The following is a 26,377-nucleotide window of genomic DNA, read 5'->3' on the forward strand; positions in this document are numbered from 1 at the left end:
TGGTTTAGATGTTAGGTGTCCCCCAAAAGTTCATGATAATGCAAGAAAATTCAGAGGTGAAATGGTTGGGCCATGAGAGCATTAACCTCATCAGTGCATTGAACCACGGATGGGGATTAAATGGAGTTGGATGTCTAGGGACAGATTCTCTGAAACCGTGCGCACCAAATAGACTTTTCCTTCTCTAATGTTGTCATCAGGTTTTGGTCACAGCAATGACAGGTGTTGGAACATCTCATACGAGGCTGCAGTGCAGACAGCACTGTGGCAGGTGGAAAATGACAACCCCCAGGAATGGTCCCTGAAGACTCCCACCTGGTAGGGAAACGGGGCTCGGTACAGTAGGGGGCTGGGGTGGCGGTGACAGCAGCCCACAGTCACCCCATGTGGAAAGGAAACAACACACCTTGAAAAGATCTGTTAAGCATTGGCATAAAATGGGGGTTTCTGGGGTTGACTGACACATATGAGTGAATGATCTGAGCACACAATGCACAGCTTTGTAAACTTTATTGAATACTTACATGCCTGGGCACTGCCAGGGGCTGGGGAATGGTGACGAGTCTATTTATACCCAAAATAGGTATCTGCTCAGTCCAGAAAGGAGGCAAAGGTCACACGCCACCTCCTGGTACTACATGGGGGGGCAAGTGAGTGTCACAGTCCTGGAGTCCAAGACATTGGGATAGCAGAGCGGGCCTCCGCGGGTGGGGCAGCTTCGTCTCCCTCAAGACCAAGGCTGAGGGGTCAGATCAGGATAAGTGGCAGTCACCAGTGCCATTACCAGTGGTGAACTGCGGCTCACGGCTGGCCTTGCCGGAGCTTCTGCTCAGCAGCTCGTTTCTAACCGTCTTCAACACAGAGCCAGAGAGGTGTGCCCCACAGTCCCAAGATCATCACTCAACAAGACGAGTGGGTTATTAACACCTTTTAATGTTTCACATTGTTGTTGTTTTTTTTTCCCAGAAGATTTGTAACAAAAAAATACATGGAATTCAGTGAGTCACAGTACTTTGGGCCATGAACTCAATCTAAACAAGTCTATGAAATGTATCATCGTGGGGCGGAGCGCTCATTCCCCTGGAAGAATCAACATGATTAGGTGCCCTCACCTCACCTGCCTGCTCCTTCATCTCGGGTTGGCAGCCTTGGGGGGATTTAAAAATGTAAATAAATAAAATTGAACACACACCTTGGCTCCCTTCCCCCTGCTGCCTCCCCATTTTCTTCATACAGAGGCACGAGGCAGGGCCAGAGCCCGGTGTGCTGCTGACCAGATGCTAGGCAGACACAGGGGTCCCTGAGGTGGCCAGAAATGTGCGTGAAGCAACCACTCAGTGCTACAGGTAAGAAGGACAGGCAGGGCTCCGAGGGGATGCAACGGGAGCTGCAAGAACTGCCGGCAGGAGCCTTGATGTCCCCAGCACACGTCCTCCGCCCACGGTGGAGAAGTGCCGCTCAGCTGCTGCACAGAGCCGGCAGCAGAGCTGGCAGCTCCCCGGACTCGCCAGGTTCAGTTCACAACACAAATCAAAATCACATGGTTTTTAAATGAAATCCTTCACATCCACCTGTGTTCAAAAAATTAAATAACTTATGTTATTAACACCTTCCTTAAAAAATCAATTATCACAGACTTAAATCCAAAGTGTGGAAAGACCTACTTTCCTGTGAATGTAGTTCTTCCAAAGGGACAGATATGCGCACACTCAACAAACAGCTGTGGGGTTTTGTGTTTTTAGCTAAAAGCTAAACCCACCAGACAGTTTTAAGCAAGCGAAGCCTTTTCCTTGCAGATGACCTCAGCTCACTTAGACCAACACACACAAGCAAAAGCAAGGAAGACAGTGACTGTTCTCTGCAAGGCGTGCGACCGCCCCCACAAAGGACCATGGTGGGAACCACCACCCAGTTCCACACAGCAGCATTCCTTCAAGTGGGCCATTCCTCTTCCTGCACAGAACTTAACAGTGACGTAGCCCATGAGAGCCAAACTGGGAAGGGGCGGTCACAGCTGTACTGTTTAAAGGAGACACAGCTCAACAAGCCAGTTTGGCATTCAACAGACACATCTTGGTCACAGGGACGTTCTCTTCCATGGGACAAACCTACGTAGTTTCCAAGCGAGCCAGCTCACCCCTTTCAGGCAGCAGGACACTGTGGATATTCTAGTCAGGGCTTGCTTTGGACAAAAACTGAGAGCTAATATTTTTCATCTCTAGTATCATTAACCCTATAGAGAAAAAAAAAACATATAATCAATGCTAGACAGCTGGAGAATGTGTAAGAAAACCACGCAGTAAAGGCAACGTTGAACTCATCTGACAGCTGTTCCATCACCGCCCACCACTCGGGCTTGAGGCTGGTGACTTCATGGACGCATCACTCCGATGCACTGCCAGTTCAGTTTCGAGTCTGTGATGGTGGCCCCAGTGTGACGCTGCCTGCCTCCACTCACTGCCTCCTACCCATGAGGTCCAAGGGGCCTTGGGTGATGGTGAGCACAGCACCTTGAATAGGTGCCAAGAGCCCAAGAAGCTTTCTGAAAACTGCCTTGGATTTGGGCAAGGAAACAAGTCAGTGGCTTGGAGTCCTGGCAGGCGCGTCCACACTGGGAACTTAACCTCAGCAGCCAGCCTGAAGGATGTCGCCCCCAGAGCGCTTGGTCACCGACAGCGTTGTGAACACCTGCAGGAGAAAAGACACAGCCATGTTCAGACCCCTGAGCAAGGGACTTGACAGGTAACACCACATGCACTGGAAATGACTCGTGACTACTTAATGCAACAGAGAAGCACTGTGACCTCTATTCTCTAGAGGGGAGAAGGGAAACCATGTTAAAACCCAGGTGAAAACAACACAGGTTACATCAAATAGGGAATTTTGGCAGCACGAATGTGAGGAAAACAAATCCGCTATCCATCCGCCCTCAATTCTGAAAGAAACCCATCACCAATGCTGGGGCCCAGGAACAGGAGTGAAGAACACGATCACCAGCACCCCTGGGCCCAGGCTGTTGGGCAGCCCCACATCTGCCTCTCCCAGAGGACCACAGCCCTCTTCTCTTCCCCTAATCCATGCTCATCACTCCTGTGCACTTCTTTTGTAGTTAAAAACAAAACAAAACAAAAAAAAACCTCACACATGTGACAAGATGCTGTACATACTACTCTGCTACTTTCTTGGCTCTGTATTTCTGAAACTCACCCATATCACAAATAGCTCTAATTCTATTTTCCACTAAATGGAAATTCAATTCAATTATTGTAGCATGCTACATGCAGAAGTCGGTTCCAAACTCCTCCTGGCCATCCGAGCGGTGGCCACTGTGCTCTTTGCAACATGCTGTGGAGATATTTTGGTATGTCTCCTTGCACAAAGAGCTCAGAGGGCAGGTGACTTCAACTTGGCTAGACTTCTGAGGTGCTTAAACCAACTAACCTTGTCCCATGCAATAGCCAATGAGCTCTTTTGTTTCAGATCTTGGCAAACAGTGGGTGGTTGTGGGCTTAGAGCCTTAACAACTGCAGTCAACTTTGACCTGCTACTGCTCATGACTGCCTGCACAGAACAACTGTCCCCAAATGTGAGCGAATGAATCCTGCTGCTCATACTTTGCCTGGAACGCAGGAAAATTACACTGACTCTAATTATACTAATCATAGAATTATACAAATTCTGATTTCTCAGGGCAGGGTTCAGGAACCTCATTTATAGCAGAAGCCCCAAGTGGTTTCATACAGTAGGATTTCTGTGGCACATCAGAGCAGGAAACGCACTGAGGGTTCCCAGCCTAGAAATCAAGCCACAGAGACCATCAACAGCATCTTTCTGCAGTTTCACTAACTGTAGGAAACTTCCCTGCAGCCAAGATTTTTAAGAACATAATGCTTCAACATCTAAAAATAGATTTTCATTCCTGGTCTAATGGAGTGTTGGTACCAGATCAGCTCTCTCTCTTAAGCAACCCCAAAACTATATGCAACTGACATTTTAGACACTAGACAACGGTTGGCAGACTGTGATCCCTGAAGAAAGAACAAGGTAAACCTGCAACCTGTCTACCTGCTTGGCTTCCTACCTGCAGCCATTAACCTAACCCTGGCAAAAGGGGGGATGGGGGGCAAGACCAGCAGACAGCTCAAGGGCTTGAAGAGACAAGACAGACTAGATCCTGGGAGGATGCAGTGGCCAGAAAGCTGTGAGGCACAGTCCCCAAGAGAAGGGAGCCACCCACCTCCAGAAATCTGCACATAGGACCCACGTGGCCAGGAACACCACCATCCAGGACTTGGAACCCCACTGCCACCCAAGCTCATGTGGGGTTAGTAGAGGTTCCAGTTGTCTTCCTGCAGGCCAGAGGTCACTGAGCCCCTGGGCCACTCAGAGATCTCAGGAAGCCACCCCTTAGGAGAAAAGCTACTTACTACTAGCCCTGGAGTAAAAGTTGCTCTAGACCATAACCAGCAAACTTGTAAATAGGCTCCCATTAACAGCTGCCTAACATAAGAAAACCCATCTGTCATTCTTCAAAGAAAGACAATATAACCCAGGTGCCCAAAACAGATTCAAAGAGCTGGGAGGAAATGTCAACCTAGAATTTCAAAGTCAATAACAATATCCTTCCAAGAAGAAAGTCAAATAAAGACATTTTGAGACAAATAAAACTTGAGTGACTTTGTCCCTCACACAGCTATACTACAAAAACCCCTTTAAGACAAAGTGAGGGCGTAGCAAGGAGGTGCCGATGCCCTTCCCGCCAAGACCCGCCTGGTGACACTTCCTTCTCCCTTCACCACAGCAGCCAGAAGTGGCCTTGTTCCGTGATCACCTGCCCCAACTCCCTTATCCACACAGTCTTACTGAGAGCAGGCTGTGCCAGTTTTAGCCAGCTTTCCCACTGCTGTGACCAGAAGACCTGACAAGAACAATTTTAAGCAGGAAAAGTTTATTTAGGGGCTCATGGTTTCAGAGGTCTCAGTCCAGACAGCCAGCTCCACTCCTCAGGCCTCGAGGGGAAGCAGGGCATCATGGTGGAGAGTGTGGAGGAGGCAAGCAGCTCAAGACATCTCATCAGGAATGGGGGCGCGGGTTCCCACTTGACAAATACAAAATACATACCAATGCCACACCCCCAGTGCCCACCGGCTCTGCTCCAGCCACACCCTGCCTGCCTTTAGTTACCACTGTTAACCCCCATGAGGGTATTAAATCACTGATTGGATTAAGACTCTCGTGACCCAAGTGACCCAATCGCTTCATCTCTGAACCTGCCTGCATTGTCTGACACGTGAGCTTCTGGGGACACTTAACATCTAACACCACGGCAGCCCAAACCTCTGTTACTCTATTTTGGAAAACAGTAGCCTGCCATAGCTACTCCATTCTCAGTTCAAGTGCTGAGGTGGGATGGCACCACACCTTGTTTGGACAAGTAAACAAACACCATCCGCCTGGCACAACCACAAGGCATAACCGATAAATAAACTGTGCTAATAAGAGGACCCCCTGTGAGCTTACACATTAATCAGGAACACATGGATGCATGGGAATATCAAACACATCAGAAATACCAGGCCCATAAGTTTACTGAACCACCAGACCACCAATGAGGCAACCCCCTCACTCAAGACCCATAAGAGGAGGAGTACCCCACGATGCAACATGGTGGCACCCTGACCCCATCACCTGGTCACTCCTGACAAGCCTTGCCCAAGAAAATCACCAGTGATGAACCTCTGATCTCTGCCCTCAGGTTTTAGAAGACTACGGTTTCTCCCACCGGTAACAACCATGCGTCCCCCGAAAGCTGACACCTCAAGCTAACACTATGAACCTGCTGCTGTCTGGACCTTGTCCAGGAGTAAGCTCCTGTGCTCTGACAGCTCTGTGCTCAAACAAGTTCTTCTGCTGGTTCCTACTCCTGTCTGACCACCTGGAGCGACTCTGCCTCACGTCTGCTCTCCCTTGCTCAGTTCAGCCTCCTGAACCCCCGTGGCCACTGTAACCCTTTCTTAGCCTTTCTGTAACCTACATGTGCAATTGTGTTAAGTGTGCGACTTGAGTGTTACAGATGTTAGAAATTAGATTGGGATAAAAGAACCTCTGATTGCCCAGCTTATGACTACCAGGTGACCCACAAGTATTCGGTGACCGCCACCGGTGAAAAGTAGTGTGGGCTTATTATTGTTACTTATTACTTATTGTTACTCATTAATCCCGACACTGGAAAGACGCATGCGTATTAGTCTACGTTAATGGCATGACTTGCTCAGGACACCTCTTTCCCAGCACTTCTCCTGGGCTTTCAAAAGGGCTCAGCTGCCACCTTCTCACCACAGCCCTCCTCCAACCTGCAGGTCTCCACCCTCCTCTCAGTGATCTCAGCTGCTGTTGCCTGGGCTCTACTGCCACCCTCAAGTCCCCCTCTCCCACATTTCACTGCCAAATGCAGGGGACAGACAACTCCCGAGCCTCACTTTATGCAGTCCCTCTGCAGCATGGTAGCATTTCTCGTTGGCCTCACACACCTTTTAACCATCCAGTCCTCCTCTTGTTCCCATGACAGCGCTCCTCCTGGGTCCTCCTCTTGCAGCCGCTCTCAGTCACAGCCCAGGTGTGCTGAAAGGCCCACTGCACTCAGGTGGCCAGAACCTCTGGCTATCTGGCTGCAGATCCCAGCTGCCTCGTCTGTTCACCCCAATGTGCTACACAACTGTCACAATCATCCACGTATGTGTGACATGAAAAGGGCCAGGAGGTAGTGCCTGGGCCCTGCTCAGCTCTTCCCACTGGGTGCTTGCAGTAAGCTCAGTCACTCTGATGGGCACATGATCTGCAAGTTCCAGCCATCTCCTCTCAGCTGAGACATAGCAAACACCTTTTCCTGGATGATACATGTCCAATACGGAAGCCATGATCTGGTTCCTCTCAGGCAAAACCATTCCCTGGCAGTTCAGATCATGCATCTGAGATTCCCAATTCTTCTATCTCCACTACTGCTGATGTGTAATCAACTATTTTATTTATTTTACCTCTTTTCGGTCAAATTTGAACTCTTAATGCTGACATCTGGTTTAAATTCCTATAATTCTGATTAAATGCTTCTATTTGATTTTCATTAGTTCACAAAATAGACATATAGTGCCTTCCACCATTTATAGTCCCACACTGTCGAAAGGCAAGTGGGGGCCGTGGGTCTGCTGTAGCCAAGGACACATCACTTCTGAGTAGCCACTGGCTCCTTCACTGAGCCAACAAGGATCAGGAAGACTGCGCCATCAGCCTGGCCCTGAGTCACACCTGACCGATGATGGCCACAGAGTACCAACAAGGAATATGTCTTGGCTTCTGGGAACAAACCAATCTAACAAGCAAAAACAAGAACTCACCATTCAAGCTCATATCTATAGTATCCAGGCATGAAAATTTAAAAAATGCTTTGCACTCAAATCAAATTTAGAAATGTATTTTGTTTTGAAGTACAATTCAGACTTCAAGCCAGATCTTTCTGATCTCACTGAGCAAGCTGGTTTGAGAAAAAAACATAAGCAAAATTCAGCTGGAGGGGAAACTATATTAGTTGTTCATTCCTATAATCAAATGCCTGAAGCAGGCTAACTTTATAAAGAAAAGAGGCTTATTTAGCTCAAACTTCTGGAGGCTCAAGGGCTAACATCTGGTGATGGCCTTTGTTCTAGAAGAGTCCCAATAAGGCACAGGGCATCATATGGCAAGAGACACGAGCATGTGTGTGTGTCTACATAGTCTCTCCACCTATCCCCCTTTTACTTTTTGGGCACCAGGGATTGAACCCAGAAGCACTTAAGCACTGAGCCATATCTCCAGCCCTTTTTATTTTTAATTTTGAGACAGGGTCTCACTAAGTTGCTTAGGGCGGTGCTAAGTAGCTGAGGCTGGCTTTGAACCCACAATCCTCCTGCCTCGGCCTCCTGACCTGCCAGGATTATAGGAGTGCACAGCTGTGTGTCCTCTTCTTATAAAAGTCCTCAGGATGCAAATGTGGATGCTAGATCATGCTGACTTTTTCCTAATTCTAATCACTTTTCAAGGTTTCATTTCTAAAGATCAAAGTCAGATCATGTTTCCACTATCTTCATATCTCACAATGGGGATTAAATTTCAAGACTTGAGGCCTTGGGGGACCCGCAAATAGTATTGAAACTGTAACATTAACACTGTTCAGACTCTGTCTGTCCTGCCAAGTGGGCCTTCCCAAGACACAGGCCATGGCTTCCTTGGGAAAAGGCCTGTGTTATGTTTTTAATTGGTTCTTTTTTGTTCTACATAATAATAGAACTTATTTTGACATAATTATAGAAGCATGGAACATAATTCGCTCTGATTCAGTCCCCGGTACTTCCCCTTCCTCTCCCTCCCACTCACTCTATTTCCTTCCCTCTACTCCACTGATCTTTCTGGTATTTACTTACAGCTTGTTTTCCTCAGTGTCTCCTGGATGTGGTGTATTCATGTGTGTGCACAGGAACACGAGGTCAGATGCACTCCCTGCCTCCCCCTCCCCGTCCCCTTTCCCTTCTGCCTCCTTCTTGTTCCCCTTTGTCTACTGATCTTCATTCTTCTTCTTTTTTTTAATTTTCCCCATTTCATTTGGATTAGCTTCTGCATATCAGAGAAAACACTCAGCCTTTGACGTTTTGGGGCTGGTTTATTTCAACTGTCTGTTCTTTTGGTTTTTAATAATTTTTAGTTGTAGATGGACATAATACCTTTATTTTACTTATTTATTTATTTATTTTGCTGAGGATCGAGCCCAGTGCCTCATAGGGGCCAGGTAAGTGCTCCACCTCTGAGCCCCAGCCCCAGCCCGGTGCCTGCCTTCTTGATGGCACACCTGGACAAACTTTTTGACCAACTGCCCCTTTTACTGATTCCTGAAAAACAATGGTTTCTTAAGTTTTTAGGACAAAGAGGAAACAGCACAGGAAATTAAGGGCATCAGAACAACTGGTATCAGCATCAAAGACACTTCTGAAAGAGGCTAATACTTTTATATACAGGAAAAACAGCACTGAGAAATGTTCTTGGCTTCTTTTAGCTTTAGAGCAGAGACAGAGTCTTTTTTTTTCTTCCAATATACTAATATACCATGAGACCTTAGTATTTAAGGCTATTATCTCAAAATACTTACAATATGAACCCTAAAGAAAATCTGGACAATTTGCATCCAAAATAATGATATTATAATAAAAGGCTCTCCCTTGTTTGCAAAGGTATGTAAAAATCCTTAAACAGCTATTCCCCTTTCATACAAAAAAACAGACTGAATTCTGGAGCATTCTCTTCAGTGCTCTTACACTGAATGCTGGTGACACTATAAAGGAGTGCAACTCTTCTGAAAACCAATACAATCCTTTTGTTTAAAACAAGTGTGACTATGGATGAGGACTAGGAGACAATATGCGATAATGAAAATAGCTGTGCTAGCAAGGTTGTATTATGCACAATTTAAAACAGGATCTAAAATGCGTTCTTTTCAATTTTTACAAAGGGGAAGGGAATACATTTAAACAAATTTCAGACTTGAGAATTTGCAACCTAATGTTCTATTTTTCAGGAATTGATTTAGAAATAAAAATAGATTTGCATACAAAACTAAACCCATCAGAAAATGGGAGATGACAAAAGAGCTATATTTATTTTTTTTTCTGATGATACACTTATATTAAGATGGAAGCCAAGCTGTCATCATTGATCCCTCTAAATGAAAAGATTCGGCTCTTTTAAAATTTTCCTAAAAACAAAATTAAAAAACAAAACAAAACAAAAAACAAGCAGCAGCAGCAGCCTCCCCACACGCAGGAGCAGGAGCCTCGCAGGTCAAGTGCTGCTGGACGCTGAGCCCATTCTCCCAAGGCCTCACAAGGCTCCCCAGGAGGCCCCCTCTTGTACAAAGGGATCAAGCTATTAAAACCCTAGAACTTTTGATGTTCAGCACTAAAATTCATTTTAAGACATTTCAAAAGAGTCTTTTAAAAACTTTTCCTCCTGAGCTGCTGTCTCCCGTGAGAGGAAACTTTATTAGCTGAATTACCACTTTAAATTACAAGGACTGCTGCTTAAAGTCCAGAATAAATCACCCCCACCCTGCTGTCCCCAGATTCATGCTCTGGCAGAGCCACTGCAGGCATGGACTCTTCCTCCAGAAAGATTCCAGTCGAAACAAGGAGCTTCTCCACCTCCTTCCTAAGCCATCCCAAGAGAACCGTGGGCAGATGGCCTTGTGGAAACTATCTTTCTCTAAGAGTGAAGTCTCAACTGAGGGATGTGCCAACTTCCGAAAGTAAGTACTCCTCAGAGCCAAAGGCACTCCAGTTCCCCAGGTGAGTCATCAGAGTGGCAGGGAGGAGTTCGTTCAATACGTTCAATACCAAGCTGCCAAGCTGGCCTGAGGGCTGTGCCTATTCCGAACAGTGCTCAGGACGAGTTCTTAATTCTTAAAGGTAGCACTCCTACTACATCAATGAACTAACATTTGTGAAATTCAATAAAAACTTACTAGGAAAATGAAATTTTACAAGGTATATAAAATCAAACTCCCAACTTCTTCTGAGTAGATCAGACACTGTCTAACTGCTCTTTAAGTTTCTAAGCCTTTCCTCTTCATTTCACCTTCTTATGTGGACAGTAGCACCCAGAGCGGCACTCCCCACCCAGACACGCCTGGACTCCATCCAGTTACTACCCGATTTGGAATCCTGTGTTTAACAGAGAAAAAGTCCCTAAGAATCAGCTAACTATCAAATTCATTTCCCTAGATCAAGAAGCTTTAAAAAAGATTTCCATAGTTAGGATCTAAAAGCTTGGTTTTTCAAATTCTAATTTCTAAGCAAGTAGAATTCACAACCAGGGCTGAAAAGGAGCACACCACCAGGAGCTTCTTCAAAACAGCAGTCCTCCCACCTTCCACACCAACGCTGTGCGGCCTCTCAGTCAAGCCCCACCGCCCACGGTGAAGTTCCCTGGGAAAGAAACACTGCACAGATGCAGCTACTGCCATGGCCAAATGCCAGGACTCTCCCGGACACCTGGCCCACAGGGCTTCCAGCAAACTCTGTAAATCAGTCTCTATTTTACTTCATGTGGAAGCTAATAAAAGCTGAGAGATGCGGCCAGGTCTTAAAGAGAAGAACTTGCTGAATGGGACCACAACTCAGATCTGTGTCCTGACAGTATGCTCATGCAGCCACCAAGAAATCATTCCAGTTTTTCAATTCAGTGTCAAACACTTCAGGACAGTCCAGGGAGGTAGACTATCACTGCTCAGCATGGGGCCTGGAGCTGAGATCGCCTGGGTGGGATCCTAGCTGTGCCACTGCTGGGCAAGGTGACCACCCAGATCAAGGTGTCTGTCAGGTAGAGCTGGCACCCTCCCCTCCTTGTGAAAGCCCAAAGGACGCTGACACACAGAGAACACAGTTGTGCATGGGGCACCCTCACAGGCGCCGGTGCCATAGTGGTTACCCCCAAAGCCCACTTGCTGCTTCAAGACACCAACCTGAGTCCTTCTCAGCTTCTCCCTCGTCACATTTCCAACCAGCTGGCGGTGCTGTCCACCCAATCCCAGCACACCAGAGCCGTTCAATGCCCACCGCCCCCTCCCTAGTCTGGCCAGGCTCCTTTCTCATCTGCCCCTGTAACAGTACATAACTGGACTGGCTACTACACGGGCCTCTTCCAGCCCACTGTCCATAGTAGCTCAAAAGGACTGGAGACCTTCCAGGTTGAACATAAGGTGCCAGGTGGTGGCACATTCAAAGAGGGCATGGAAGCTCCACATTCCCCCAGCCTGCCTTGCTTACACCACTCTTCCATGTGGCGCTTCCTAAGTTACATCCTTTGTAATAAACCAATAACGTTAAGTTAATTGTCTTCCTGAGTCCCTTGCCTAGCAATTTATTAGGAAAGGATCATGGGAACCCCTGAGACTGGAAAGCTGGACGGTCAGAAACACTAGAAGCCTAGACTTGAGACTGGCCTCTGAAGTTGGGACAGTCTTGTGAAACAAAGTCCTTAATTTGTGGGGCCTGATGCCAATCCCAGGTAGTTAGCCTCAAACTGATTTACACGGTAGGATCCAGCCGTTGTCTGGAGAACTGGCCTTTGGTGTGAGAAACCCCACCCCACCCCACTCACAAACATCTTGTGTTAGAAGTGTTGTGAGTGGAAAGCAGATGGCCCACTCGGGTGCCCTGCATTGTTCACCCTGATCCTGGAGCCTTACCGTGGATTACAATGGGAACTTCACTCTCATGCCTCACCTGCTCTTAAGCTTGTCACAAATCCCTGCCAGTTCCCAGTGCCAACAGGGTGCTCCAAATGTGGCTTCACACAAAGGTGCACAGAATGAGTATCATCCAACATTTTTTATCTTATCCATCAGTCATAAACTTGGAAAAAATAAATCCAAGTGATCAAAATGTTAGCAGAGTATCAGAACATTCAGCCTTTGGGCTTCAAAGTCTTGAGAGCACTGACAGATGGAGGTGTCCAGCGGCAAATGTGCTGGGTACCAAGAAGGACAGGCCTTTGGCTGACCTCCTGCCTCTTCACTGAGTCTTTCTCCTGGCTGGCAGTCAACTGCCAGATGACACTGTGCATGCTGCTGCAGGTCAAGAACAACACAAGCAGGCAGGCAAGTCCAGTGCCAGCAGCCCTTCAACCAGCCTATTGGGAGCTGAATTCAAACAGGAATCAGACACTCTTACATGCAAGCTGGGAAATCTCTTCATTCATCCATACTGGGGATGAATGTTGCAATTCACAACGATCTTGGACTGGCAACTAATTTTTAGATTTCCCACAGTTGCAGGTTAAATTTTGTCCTCTAAAAGATATGATCACCCCTGTACCAGTGAATGTAACCTTATTTAAAAACAGGGTCTTGCCAGGCACGGTGGCACATGCCTATAATCCCAGAAGCTTAGGAGGCTGAGGCAGGAGGATCACGAGTTCAAAGCCAGCCTCAGCAAAAAGCAAGATGCTAAGCAACTCAGTGAAACCTTGTCTCCAAATAAAATACAACACAGGGCTGGGAATGTGGCTCAGAGGTCAAGTGTCCCTGTGTTCAATCTACCAAACAAACAAATAGAAAACAAAACAAAAACACCAGGGTCTTGGCAATATCGTGAGGGCCATTTTGGATTAGGGTAGGCCCTAAATCAATGACTGTGTCCTTGTAAGAGGAAAGAAATTGGGACACAGACACAAAGAGATAAGGCCACGCAGAGTTGGAGGCAGAGACGAGGGTAATGCACCTGCAAGCCAAGTAACACCAAGCCAACTCCTGGAAGCTAACAGAAGCAAGGAAGGATCTGATTGTTCCCTAGATGCTTTGGGAGCACAGACCTGCTGACACCTTGATTCAAGATTTCCAGTCTCCCAAACTGTGATTGTGTAAGTGTCAATTGTTTCAAGCAACCAGTTAGTTGCACTGTGTTACAGTAGCCTTAGGAAACTAGCGTGCACTCAAAAATGCAAAGTTAACTGGCTCCTTCCCCATGTACCTACTCTGAGTCAACACTGAATAAAAGATATATCACACATTCTTACAGAGCATTAACATTAATCCAGACTCTTCTGTTTTTATGTTTTTTGAAAGCTTAGGGTTTTTTTTTCCTTTGTAGCAAAAACAGCTTTCTACAAATCATGTCCTAATCTCTAAATATGTTAATATTTTGTTTCCAATCAAGCCAAGTGCTTATTAATCTAGAGTAGGACACCATTCCCAACTGGAAGGCGAAGCCAAGATACTTTTTCATGTCTGAAAACTGACATTTCACATACTCAGCAAAAAGTTCAGCTGTGCGAGTGCAATCAGGAATGGAAACCGGCCAGTCCTCCAGCTGCTGAATGAAATCTGGTACACACACACCATTGTGTATGTGTTTGTACACACAATTCACACCCTGGATACCACTGGCTAGGGTACACAGACAACAGCTGCGATTTTAAACTCCAGAGCTACATTGCCACCTCCCAGCCAGTTCCTGTGAAGTATCACTCACTAAATTCAACTCCTGGATGATCACTCACTTACAGTGAAGAAACACTGACACCCAGAGGCCTAGGTGGTCAATTTCCAGTTCCATCACTTTCTAATCTCATTGTTTTGATAACAAAAGCAAGAGGCACAGACAATATTAGTTTAGCCTTGAAGTAACCCCAGATCACTAAGATAGAGGGTCTTTGGAGTTTGAATGGCATTATTAACTGATTGCCATGAAAAAAACTAAGGAGATTTTATAAGTAAGTGCTTTAAAGCCCATATTTATCAGTTGTTCTCTTAAAATTTTTACACTGAAAGGCATGACAGACATTTCCAGTTTGGTAATAAATATCTGAAAAAAATTGTTTTGAGAGAAAGGCCTTCCTTTGAGGTACTCTCAAGCATTATCAAAGGTCAGGAGATATAGAAGTAGGTCAGGTGCAGCAGAGAACACTGTTCACAGTCCCAGGCCTGCTCCTCACACTGGCAATGATGTACACTTCTAAATAGCTCAGAGAGTGTACATGACCCACCTCTGCACAGACGGGGTGGATTCCAATCGTGCTGTCCAGCTGCCTCTTAGTCAGTCCACACTTGAGCGCAGCTGCGAAGCCCTGCGTGACTTCTCCAGCATTTGGGCCCAGTACATGAAAGCCCACAACACGTTCCTAAGATAAAAATAAATAAATAAAGTTTAAAAAGCATGCTAATTTTTATCCCCATCCTTTCCTATCTGGCCTTGAATATTTCCCTGGTCTAGTCTAAAAACCCCATGTCAGAAACGGCCACAGACTCATGCTGAAATTGGGCACTACAAACTGATTAGGCAGAAGACTCCCTCGTGTGGGCCGCCACAGGGAGCATGACGTGCATGTTGAGCAGGAGGAAGAGACAAGACGGCCTGACAAGGACCTGAGGAGGAGGATGGAAAACTAAAAAGCAAAGACATCTGCAGTTCCTGAACCACTGAACACTTACAGATGTGACACAGGCCCCGGGGACCCCGTGTTCCCTATTTGATTTCTCAGTGTCACATAAACTATCTCTGGAAACCATGAGGCTCAAGAACAGTCACTTAAACTAAAAAAAAAAAAAAAAAAAATCATTTAAGGTTTTAAGAAGTAGAAAGAGCAATTAGATACTGTTAAGACCCTTCCAGTATGAAAATACTTTTGAAAGCAAAAGGAAAAGGTCTAGCAACTCTGAGCTACCTGTTTGGGAATTACTTTGGATAAATTCTAAATCCTAAACTCAGGCTACCTCTGCCAAGAGCAGAGAAACCTGGTGCATTCTATGGCTGTACTCAGTTTTTCAAGAGCCAACCCTGAATAAGCTAAACTACCTAGTCTCATTTCCTCACAACACTTGAGGCCATTCAACTGGGTGCAGAACTATTCAGCCAGTCTCTGGCAACAATCAGAAAGGTCACTTTAGTGCCAAAGTACTATGACACATTCTGTGTTGGACAATCAGGAGTTCAAAGTTGAATAAAGAAGATCTGTGTTGTGAGTTATTAAAAAAACTTAAAATACACTAGATTTACATGTAATAACATGGGAGGATTTCAAAAAATAAAAATAGATTTAAAAAACAAGGTAAAGGCAAAAATTGTAGCTCAGTGGTAGAGTCTCGCTTGGCACATGTGAAGCACTGGGTTCGATCCTCAGCACCACATAAAAATAAAATAAAGGCAATGTGTCCACATAGAACTAAAAAAACATTAAAAAAAAAAAAAAAAAAAACGAACAATGCACCAGGTTGTATTTACTGAAGATAACATTCTAAAACCACAAAACACTGTGTGACATTTATAAAAACATAACATTATGAATGAACAGAAACAAAAAGGAGAGACCCTCTGACTTCAGAGTTGTGCCTCTGGGGGAGTTTTGAAAAGACTACAGGAGGAGGAGATGGCTTAAAAGGGCTCTACCTTGACTGGAATTAAATTCCAACTCTGTTATTAATGAGATAAATACTTAAATTTTGTGCGCTTCAGTTTCCTCTAGTAGGAAATGAAGGAAATAACAGCGCACATGCCATAGGATTATATAAGGATTAAATAAGCTAATACTTATTAAACATATTAATAAATTAATACCTATTAATGCAGATCTTTTAGTATCTGATACAGTTAAGTGTTCAATAAATCTATGCTATTTATAAACAATACCTGTGATTATGGCAAATATGGCAAAAATGTTCAATGACTCTGAATTGTGGGCACTTTCCCTGTCTTTACATATATTTATATATATTCTATGTTAAAATATGTAAAAACTAGCAGATTTAAAAATCAAGGACATGGCATGAACATAAAAATTGTGCTCTATATGTATAATAAGAATTGTAATACATTCCAGTTGTCGTGTATTTAAAAAAAATAATAAAATCAATTAAAAAAAAGTGATACATTTAAAAAAAAAAATCAAGGACATTTGGACACTAAAGTCAGATGACTGACTCAAAATGAGTAAAGCATGCTCCAAGGACAGTCAGAAGTTCTAGAAGCATGCTTTTGCATCAGCTTGCTCATGACAGAAGAGCAACAACATAGATCTTCTTTGTTACTATCTTTGTCCATGAAAATATTATGACCTCAATTGTTTTAGGTAAGGAAGGTTTATTGGCAGTGAAACTTATTTTTCATATTACACAAGCAAGCTACCAGAATAAATAACAATGGGGGAAAAAACAACTGCACATAGTTAAAATGGATTTGCTTGGCATGAAGGAAACTTTATGTTGCTCCATGCAACTGAAGTCTCGCTCACCCAAGAGAGGTGACATTGCCAAGAAGAATACCTCATGCTTTCTCCATATCTTTTCTCTGCAGTAGAATGGATATCTAATGTATGCACACATAAACAAACTTTTAATAAAATGTCTAAAAAGAAAACTATATACAATCATTTTTATGCCAATGGCATATTCATTATGGATTATTCTAGTATTTTTTTATTAAATGCCTCAATGATGACCTCTTTTGTAGAGAATCTAAGAAGTATCTCCTAAAACTCTAGGTTCTGCAAAAAAATAAAGAAAGAATAAAAAATCTGCAATTGTGGGCTGGGATTGTAGCTCAGCAGTAAAGCGCTTGCATAGCACAAGTGAGGCCCTGGGTTCGATCCTCAGCACCACATGAAAATAAGTAAATAAGATAAAGGTATTGTGTCCAACTACAACTAAAAAATACATATTAAAAAAAATCTGCAATTATGTCCCTGTCTGGAGCAGTAGTTACTATATAAGACACATGGTTTACATCTATTCAAAACTAAAGATTAAAAATAGAGCTTATTAGGCTTTTTAATGAATAGATTCCTTAGCATTATTTATATTTTTACTGAGGGCATTTTGTTTAAAGGCAATGTGCCAGGTAAGTTAAAATTATCCATTTTCTATGATCAAGTACAATACTTAAAAGAGTATGTGTATGAACATACATGTGTCCTGGTTTATCATGTAAAATACATTTCTTACTGTGTGGCAGCAGTCAAGAGTTTGAAGAACACTGATGCTTCAGTCCCTCATTCTGTAAAGACACAAACTCTCCGAGGCCTGGGAGTATGCCAACAGGCTTAGCTACCAGAGGCTCCAGGCAGAGCTCGAATCGGACCTCAGTTAAGGGCTCTTCCCAAGGCAGGTTTCTCTGGTGCCAGCAGCTGGGGCTCAAATCTGCATCATTCCTATTCTTTTTTGTTCATTATTTCTAGATAGTCAGTGACTTCATTGCTACTCACTTATAAACACAAACACAGAAGTTGTTCCTTGGGCTCCTTCCTGCCCTGAACTGATTGCCTGCTACTTATGTATAGGGCCCTGCACCAATGCAGCCGTGGGGAATGATGGGGAATGCAGGCAGTGGAGCCAAGGCCTCTGCCAGTGAAGGGTGAGCACACAGCTGGGGGACTGCAGGTGAGACACTAGAGTAGTGCCCTACACAGCGTGTGGTCAAAATCAAGCACAGCAACTTTAAAAGTAAAAGCAACTTTTTCATAGCTGCTCTTCTGCATCTCCTGCTGAGAGTGCAAACTGAGAACCCCCTGACTTGGGCCAGGTGACAGGGAAATGAACTGTAACATCCTGGGTTAGCACAGCCTAGTTAAATCTATGCATGTACAGTTCCTGCCTGTTGTCTCAGTGTATCACCTTCCCCTCTTATAAAACCTGTTTCTCTGAGCTCCACAAAGATGGAAACTTAAGACAAAAAGGTCTCCTCTATCTTCCTCAAGCTTTGAATAAACTTGTTTTTCTTCATCAACCTTTGTCTCCTGAATTTTAGAGGTGCCAAGCAGTAAAATCTCAGTTTCCCAGTAATAAAAATAGAGCTACATGGGCTGGTGTTGTGGCTCAGTGATAGAACTCTCACTTAGCATGTTTGAGGCACTGGGTTCAATCCTTAGCACCAGGTAAGAATAGTTATTGTGTCCATTTACAACTAAAATATATATATATATACATATATATATATATACACTTTAAAAATTCAACCATATATTAAAAGCTAAATGAGATTATTAGAAGGATTCAGAATTGTACTTACATTGTCTTTCAGATTACAGACTATTTTTGCATAACATTTGTTGTTATCTCTTGATGGAACTGTCCATTCCAGTGGCCAAAAGAAACTATGGTAAACCTAAAAGGATATAGGCACAATTTAAACTTTCTTATGTAGCAAGTTTGCAGACTTCAGATCTGGTGAAAGAAAAAGCTCTTTAATAATTAAGAGTTTAATTAAATGATAAAATCCATGAATTCACAGGAGATGGTATAAAGGCAATTGACACACCCTACTCAGGGATTTTTTGAAATAAATTCATCCCTTAATAATAATCCAACCTCAAAGTAAACCTTAAGTAATAGTAACAAAGAAAAATAGGAAATGATGGGCTGGTGTTGTGGCTCAGTGGTAGAGTGCTTGCCTAGCATGTGCAAGGCACTGGGTTCGATCCCCAGCACCACTTAAAAAAAAAAAAAAAAAACTAAATAAATTAAACTAAAACCAAAAATAATTAAAATAAAGAAAATAGGAAATGAAAGAAGTCATGTAACTACTGTCCTATACTAAAAACTAACCAATATACCCGATTAAAATCAATTAATTAATTAATTTTTTAAAAACTAACTCAAAAAACTCAATATAGTATGTTTACCTCATAAGAATGACAACTTTGGACAAGAAACAAATAAAGAGCCAGAAATAATCATCATAATCATCTAGATCCCTTGTTTATATTTCCAAAAGACATTTCCTCTTATGGCATTATCACTAACAGCACCTGAGGGTGCAGGGAGGGTAGACATACTAACTGAGATTAACTCACAGATAACTCAAAGATAGATTTTTCTCCAGCAACTGTTAAGGCCTCAGTTCAAAACACACAGTTAGTGATCCTTGTAAAAGCACATTGGTTATGATGACATGATTAATTTTTTTAAATAAATGTAGGTTGCAAAATTAAATGTACAGTATCGCAACAATTATGAAGGGAAAAGATTAAGAACATTACTCCAAACTGCTAACGATTGCTATGGTACAGACAATCTGTGATGAATTTCCTATTTTCCTTATATTTTTTCAAAATTTCAACTCAAACATCTTACTTTTGACACAAAAATATTTGTTTTTCTTCATAAAAGTCTATGAAGAAATAAAAATATTTATTAGGAACCTCAAAATTTAAATAGCTTTGATAGGTAATCTATCCTTAAAAAAAAGAACAATAAACAATGAATTATAAAGATATTCATTCATCTATAGTTGTGAAAAACTATAAACAACCTAAACAAAAGGGACTTAACGAATTAAAGTATGACATCCCTTAAAAATTCAAATTATTACACATTTCTAAAAATGGTGTTTTTAGAAAATTGAAGGACAAAAATGAAAACAGTTAATCATACTTTGAAAACTTAACATGTGCCCACCCACACAAAATTAATGCTCCCACATATATACACACATACATGCAATAGAGGTTGAGCATCCCTAATCTTCATCTAAAATCTGAAATGCTCTAAAATCGGAGGATGTGAGTGCTGATAGGATGCCCAAGAGGAAAATATTCCACACCTTCAAACTATGTGTATAAATTGAAACAAGTGGATTTCATATTTCTTGGGTCCAATCCCAGCCACATCTCACTATATATGTGCAAAAGAAAAAAAAATCTGGTCCCAACCACTTCAGATTAGGAATATTCAATCTGTATAAATATTTATGGTCTAGATGGAAATACGCAAAAATATTAATAGCAGTCATTTCTTCATGAATTAAAATATAGTCTTTTTGCTGTTTCAAACATTCTATAAATGAAGTTATACTATTTTTAAAATCAGAAAAAAATGTTAATAATGTGTTCCTAATAAACTAAGATATTACATGCTACTATCCATGCATAAAATAAAAGATTGTCAGGTAGTTAAAAGAAGCTTTTATGGGCTGGGGTTGTGGCTCAGTGGTAGAGTGCTTGCCTAGCATGTGTGGGGCACTAGGTTCAATTCTCAGCACCACATTATATAAATAAATGAATAAAATAAAGATCCATCAACATCTTTAAAAGTATTTAAGAAAAAAAAAGAGGGTTTTATATCATAAGGTTGACTTTTATTCACAAATCTGTGAATAAAAAAAACATTTTAGAATGTTTTACTGGAAAGATTTTCCCCTGTGATTTAAATGCATGCTGCAGTCCTTTTAAGTAGTATTATTTGTGTATATTAAAAAGTCATGGGCTGGGGATGTGGCTCAAGTGGTAGTGCGTTCGCCTGGCATGCGTGCGGCCCGGGTTCGATCCTCAGCACCACGTACAAACAAAGATGTTGTGTCCGCCAAAAACTAAAAAATAAATATTAAAAAAATTCTCTCTCTCTTTAAAAAAAAAAAAAAAAAAAGTCATATACAGGGACTGGGGTTGTGGCTCAGTGGTAAAGCCCTTGTCTGGCATGTGTGAGGCCCTGGGTTCGATCCTCAACACCACAAATAACCAAACAAATAAAGTGAAAAATCCACTGGCAACTAAAAAATATTTTTTAAAAAGTCATATTTAATATACAATGTCTTTACTACATGATAAAAGGTGAGTGGTGAAGTTAATATAGATCAGACAGTAATGCTAAAATAGCAATCATTACATAGGTCAAAGCAAGAAAACGGTTTTTTTTTTTGTTTTCACTTTGCTGTATTTCTCATATTTCAATAATTAAAACTAAATAAATGTGGTTCACCCTTGTTCATTACAAATACACTGAAATATCAAAGGATAAAAAGTAGCATTCAATTTACTCCGAAATGGCTCAGAGAGTCAAGAGCAAGAGAATATGAAAGTTTATAAAATAAATGAACAAAATGTAATAATAATTGAGTCTAGACAACGGCTATAAGGAAGTTCTTTGCATCATTTTTAAACTTTTGTGTATACTTGAAATTACTTTAAAATTTTGATGAAAAAAAGTAGTATAGCTTAGTCCAAGATGAAGAAAAAAAGAAGAGCTTACCTCAATGTTCTCCTCCCCAAATTTCTCTACAGCCTTCTCTTCTGAAAGGCCGCAAGCACCATATTCCAAAGGAGTAAATACGGTTGTTGGAACATTTTCATAGTCACACTGTTTCAAAACCAGGGAAGAGAATTATGATAGGCAAATCCTAAAACAGGTATTCTTAAAAATGATTCAAAAGTACACTTCCAAACTCATTCTATGAGGCCAATAACATCCTGATTCCAAAACCAGACAAAGATATATCAAAGAAAACTTCAGACCACCAATATCTCTAATGAACATAGATACAAAAATCCTCAATAAAATTCTGGCAAATCAAACACAAAATCATATCAAAAAGATAGTGCACCATGGTCAAGTGAGGTTCATCCCAGGAATGCAAGGTTGGATCAACATATGGAAATCTATAAATGTAATTCATCACATCAACAGACTTAAAAATAAGAATCATATGATCATCTCAATAGATGCAGAAAAAGCATTTGACAAATACAGCATCCCTTCATGTTCAAAACACTAGAAAAACTAGGGATAACAGGAACATACCTCAACAGTATAAAAGGTATCTATGCTAAGCCCCAAGCCAACATTATTCTAAATGAAGAAAACCTGAAAGCATTCCTTCTAAAAAATGGAATAAGACAGGGATGCCCTCTTTCATCACTCCTATTTAACACAGTTCTTGAAACTCTAGCCAGAGCAATTAGACAAAATAAATTAAAGGGATATAGATAGGAAAAAGAATTCAAATTATCACTATTTGCCGATGATATGATTGTATACCTAGAAGACCCAAAAAATTCCACCAGAAAACAATAGAATAAATGAATTCAGCCAAGTAGCAGGATATAAAATCAATACCCATAAACCAAAAACATTTCTGTACATCAGAGACAAATCCTCTGAAAGAGAAACTAGGAAAACTACCCATTTTACAATAGGCACAAAAAAAATAAACAAAATACCTGGGAATCAATCTAATGAAAGAGGTGAAAGACCTCTACAATGAAAATTACAAAATGCTAAAGAGGACTCGGGATGTGGCTCAAGTGGTAGCGTGCTTGCCTGGCATGCATGAGGCACTGGGTTCGATCCTCAGCACCACATAAAGGAAAATAAAGATATTGTGTCACCTAAAAAACTAAAACATAAATATTTTTTAAAAATACTAAAGAAAGAAATTAAAGAAGACCTTAGAAGATGGAAAGATCTACCTTGTTCCTGGATAGGCAGAATAAATATTTTCAAAATGACCATACTACCAAAAGCACTATACAGATTTAATGCAATTCCAATCAAAATCCCAATGACATTCCTCATGGAAATAGAAAAAGCAGTCATGAAATTCATCTGGAAAAATAAGAGACCCAGAATAACTAAAGCAATCTTTAGCAGGAAGGGGGAAGCAGGTGGCATCACTATACCAGACCTTAAACGATACTACAGAGCAATAGTAACAAAAAACAGCATGATATTGGCACCAAAACAGACTTGTAGACCAATGGTGAAAAATAGAGAACACAGAGACAAACCCACATAATTACAGTTATTTTATACTAGACAAAGGTGCCAAAAACATATATTAAAGAAAAGATAGCCTCTTCAACAAATGGTGCTAGGAAAACTGGAAATCCATATACACAAAATGAAATTAAACCCCTATCTCTCACCATGGACAAAACTCAACTCATAGTGGATCAAGGACCTAGGAATTAAAGCAGAGACCCTGTGCCTAACAGAAGATAAAGTAGGATAAAATGGATAATGGATAGAATCCATTTTGTCACATTAGGCCTGACTTCCTTAAAAAGACTCCTATAGCATTAAGAAATAAAATCAAGAATCAATAAATGGGATGGATTCAAACTAAAAAGCTTCTTCTCGCCAAAAGACAAAGTGAGATAAATAGAGTGAGGTGAATAAAGAGGTGAATAGAGAGCTTATGGTGAGGTGAACAGAGAACCTACAGGATGGGAGCAAATTTTTACCACATGAACATCAGATAGAGCACTAATCTCTGGGATATATAAAGCACTCAAAATCTTAACACCCCCCCCCCGCAAAAAAATCAATAAATGGGCCAAGGAACTGAACAGATATGACAAAATGTTCAACATCACCAGCAATTAGAGAAATGCAAATCAAAAATACTCTAAGATTTCATCTCACTCCAGTCAGAATGGCAGCTATCAAGAATACAAACAACAATAAGTGTTGGAAGGATGTGGGGGAAAGGCACACTCATACATTGCTGGTGGGACTGCAAATTGCAGACAATCTGGAAAGCAGTATAGAGACTCCTTGGAAAACTTGGAATGGAACCACCATTTGACCCAGCTATCCCTCTCCTTGGTTTATACCCAAAGGACTTTTAAAAAGCGTATTATAGGGACACAGCCATATCAATGTATAAGAGCAACACAATTCACAATAGCAAAATTGTGAAACCAACCTAGATGCCCTTCAGTAGGTGAATGGATAAAGGAAATGTGGCATATAGACACAATGAAATATTACTCAGCATTAAAAGAGAATAAAATCATGGCATTTGCAGGTAAATGGATGGAGTTGGAGAATATTATGCTAAGTGAAGTAAGCCAATCCCCAAAAAACAAATGCCAAATGGTTTCTCCAATATGAGGATGCTGATCCATAATGGGGATTGGGGTGGGGAGCATGGGAGGAATGGAGGAACTTTAGATAGGGCAAAGGGGAGACAGGGGAAGGGAGGCTGTCTAGGGGTAGGGAAGATGGTGGAATGAGATGAACATCAATACCCTAAGTACATGTATGATGACACAAATAGTGTGACTCTACTTTGTGTACAACCAGAGACAGGAAAAGTCATGCTCTATATGTGTAATATGAATCGAAGATGCATTCTGCTGTCATATATAACAAATTAGAAAAATTTTTTAAATGGTTCAAAAGTGGGAAAGGAAAGCAGAAATAAATTTCTATCAAAAGCATGTGAAATCCCAATCCCAGACACTAACTACACTGAGAATCACCCACTCATGTGAAAAGTCTTTGTAGAGGCTTGAAGTCTGGCAAGAATGATTATAAAGAAAAGATCAGCATCCTCATATTGTGGCAGCTACCAACTGATGTTACCTTCAATTACCACTTTCTCTCCTCTAAATAAAGTAGCAAAAAACAATATATAGGAAATTATCAGACCTGATAATCTCAGATTAGAGACAAAAATTAACAGAATTCTTTGAAATCAATTAGGTAATACATATAGGAGTCATAAAAGTATTTTACACCTTTGGATCAATAATCCTACTTTTAAAAAATTTATAAGATTATGTTATTACAATAACATGCTACTATAATTATAATGGCATGATAATTTCATACATAGAAAAGGCTACATATACTGATTGAGTTTTGCTGCAGTCCTCTTCAACAGTGGCAATATTAAAAGTGGCTTTAAAATAACCCCCAAGAATTAGAATGTAACACATACATACGGTCAGTGTACTATTATGGAGCCACTAAAATGGGAACGAAGACCACCAGAAGACAATAAGCCTAAGCAACATTCTACATTTAAAATGTGAAAAATGCAATTCTCATTCTCTAAAATATAGTATAAAATCTTTAAAATATGCCAGAAACAATAAATATAATTCTTATTCTCTTAAAAAGACCATAAACATACTTGGATTTCTCTAATACAAAAGGCAGATATCCACTTCAAGTAATTGGTATGCCATGAGCCAGAGCTACCCTCCTACATTAAATAAGAACAAACCAGACAAAAATGGACACTGGACAAGCAGCAGCACCTGTGGCCCTCAAGAGAAGGGAAACAGAAGGAGGTGGGCCCTCTGCTGGCTCGGGGTTACTGCCCAGAGGGACTCCTGGACCTCCATGCCGTGAGGGGAAACTTGAAGAGCCTGGCAGTCTTTCCCAGTTAGAGACAGTGATGACAGCTCAGGGCAGCCAGGGTGGCTTGCAGCTATAAGGCAGACTACCAAAGAGGAGGGGGTTACACAAAGAGAGTTCTCAGACCTCCAGAGATTCACTTGAGACTACCAACAAGATGTAGAAGGACTATCCACAAGGAAATGAAAATATCCAGATTTTAAGAAATTCTGTGCCACATGATTTCAAATTTAGTGCAATCTTTTTCATGTTCACCCTTTGGTTATTGCTGTTATATAAAAATATTTCTTTTTTATTTCAGGAATCTGCAAGATATAAATTAAAAAACCAAATACATCTCAAGCTATATTTCTGAATGCCCTTTCTTGACTTACCAGATACTCATTATCTCCGATAATGAATATAAGATTTAACTCAAAGAGGTGATCTTGTTATCTTTGTTCCAATAGGAATATGAACCCTATCTAGCCACTCTGACAGAACCCTTCTACCCCTAATCTCTAATCAGATTTTATTATGCTACAAATCCAGAATAACTCCAGGCCACAAATAAACTGTACTAGCATCATTCCATGAGATTTCCATTACTGTAGCCAACCCATGATGATTTATATTCAAGGAAAATGGGTAGTAACTAAATTCTTCACAATTCATTTTCCCAGAATTCCTTTTTAAAAAATAATTAGGGTATATTATTCTTTTTGGCCATCTGGTTCTATACTACAAAAGGAAGCATTCAATTTTCTACTGTGACTTTAAACAAAATCACTCTAAAGCATTAACATTAGCATAAAACATATTTAATATCCTAAGAACAAAAGACATTTTCTTTGAAAGGACTGGGGAACAAAGTCTGAACAGTAGTTTAAACAACTCTGCACACTGAAACTTTTGCCTAAAATCCCCAAATCCTTTTATAGCTTAGATAGGTACAAAAAAAAAGACTTA

General features: G+C 41.4%; 1 protein-coding gene across 3 annotated transcripts in view; it reads right to left on the bottom strand.

Annotated features, from left to right (window-relative positions):
* Positions 1-493: 493 nt before the first annotated feature.
* Txnrd1 (thioredoxin reductase 1) overlaps positions 494-26,377 on the bottom strand; it is a 60,999-nt gene continuing 35,115 nt past the window's right edge. For all 3 annotated transcript variants that reach the window (XM_026396753.2, XM_026396760.2, XM_026396743.2), the window contains 4 exons: positions 21,533-21,640; positions 18,576-18,671; positions 14,563-14,697; positions 494-2,688 (listed from right to left, as the gene is read on the bottom strand). In XM_026396753.2, the coding sequence (XP_026252538.1) occupies positions 2,626-2,688; positions 14,563-14,697; positions 18,576-18,671; positions 21,533-21,640 (402 nt within the window). In that variant the 3' untranslated portion in view covers positions 494-2,625. The remainder of the gene's footprint in view (positions 2,689-14,562; positions 14,698-18,575; positions 18,672-21,532; positions 21,641-26,377) is intronic.

Source organism: Urocitellus parryii, chromosome 5 (genome assembly GCF_045843805.1).
Source record: "Urocitellus parryii isolate mUroPar1 chromosome 5, mUroPar1.hap1, whole genome shotgun sequence".
Classification (NCBI taxonomy): domain Eukaryota; kingdom Metazoa; phylum Chordata; class Mammalia; order Rodentia; family Sciuridae; genus Urocitellus; species Urocitellus parryii.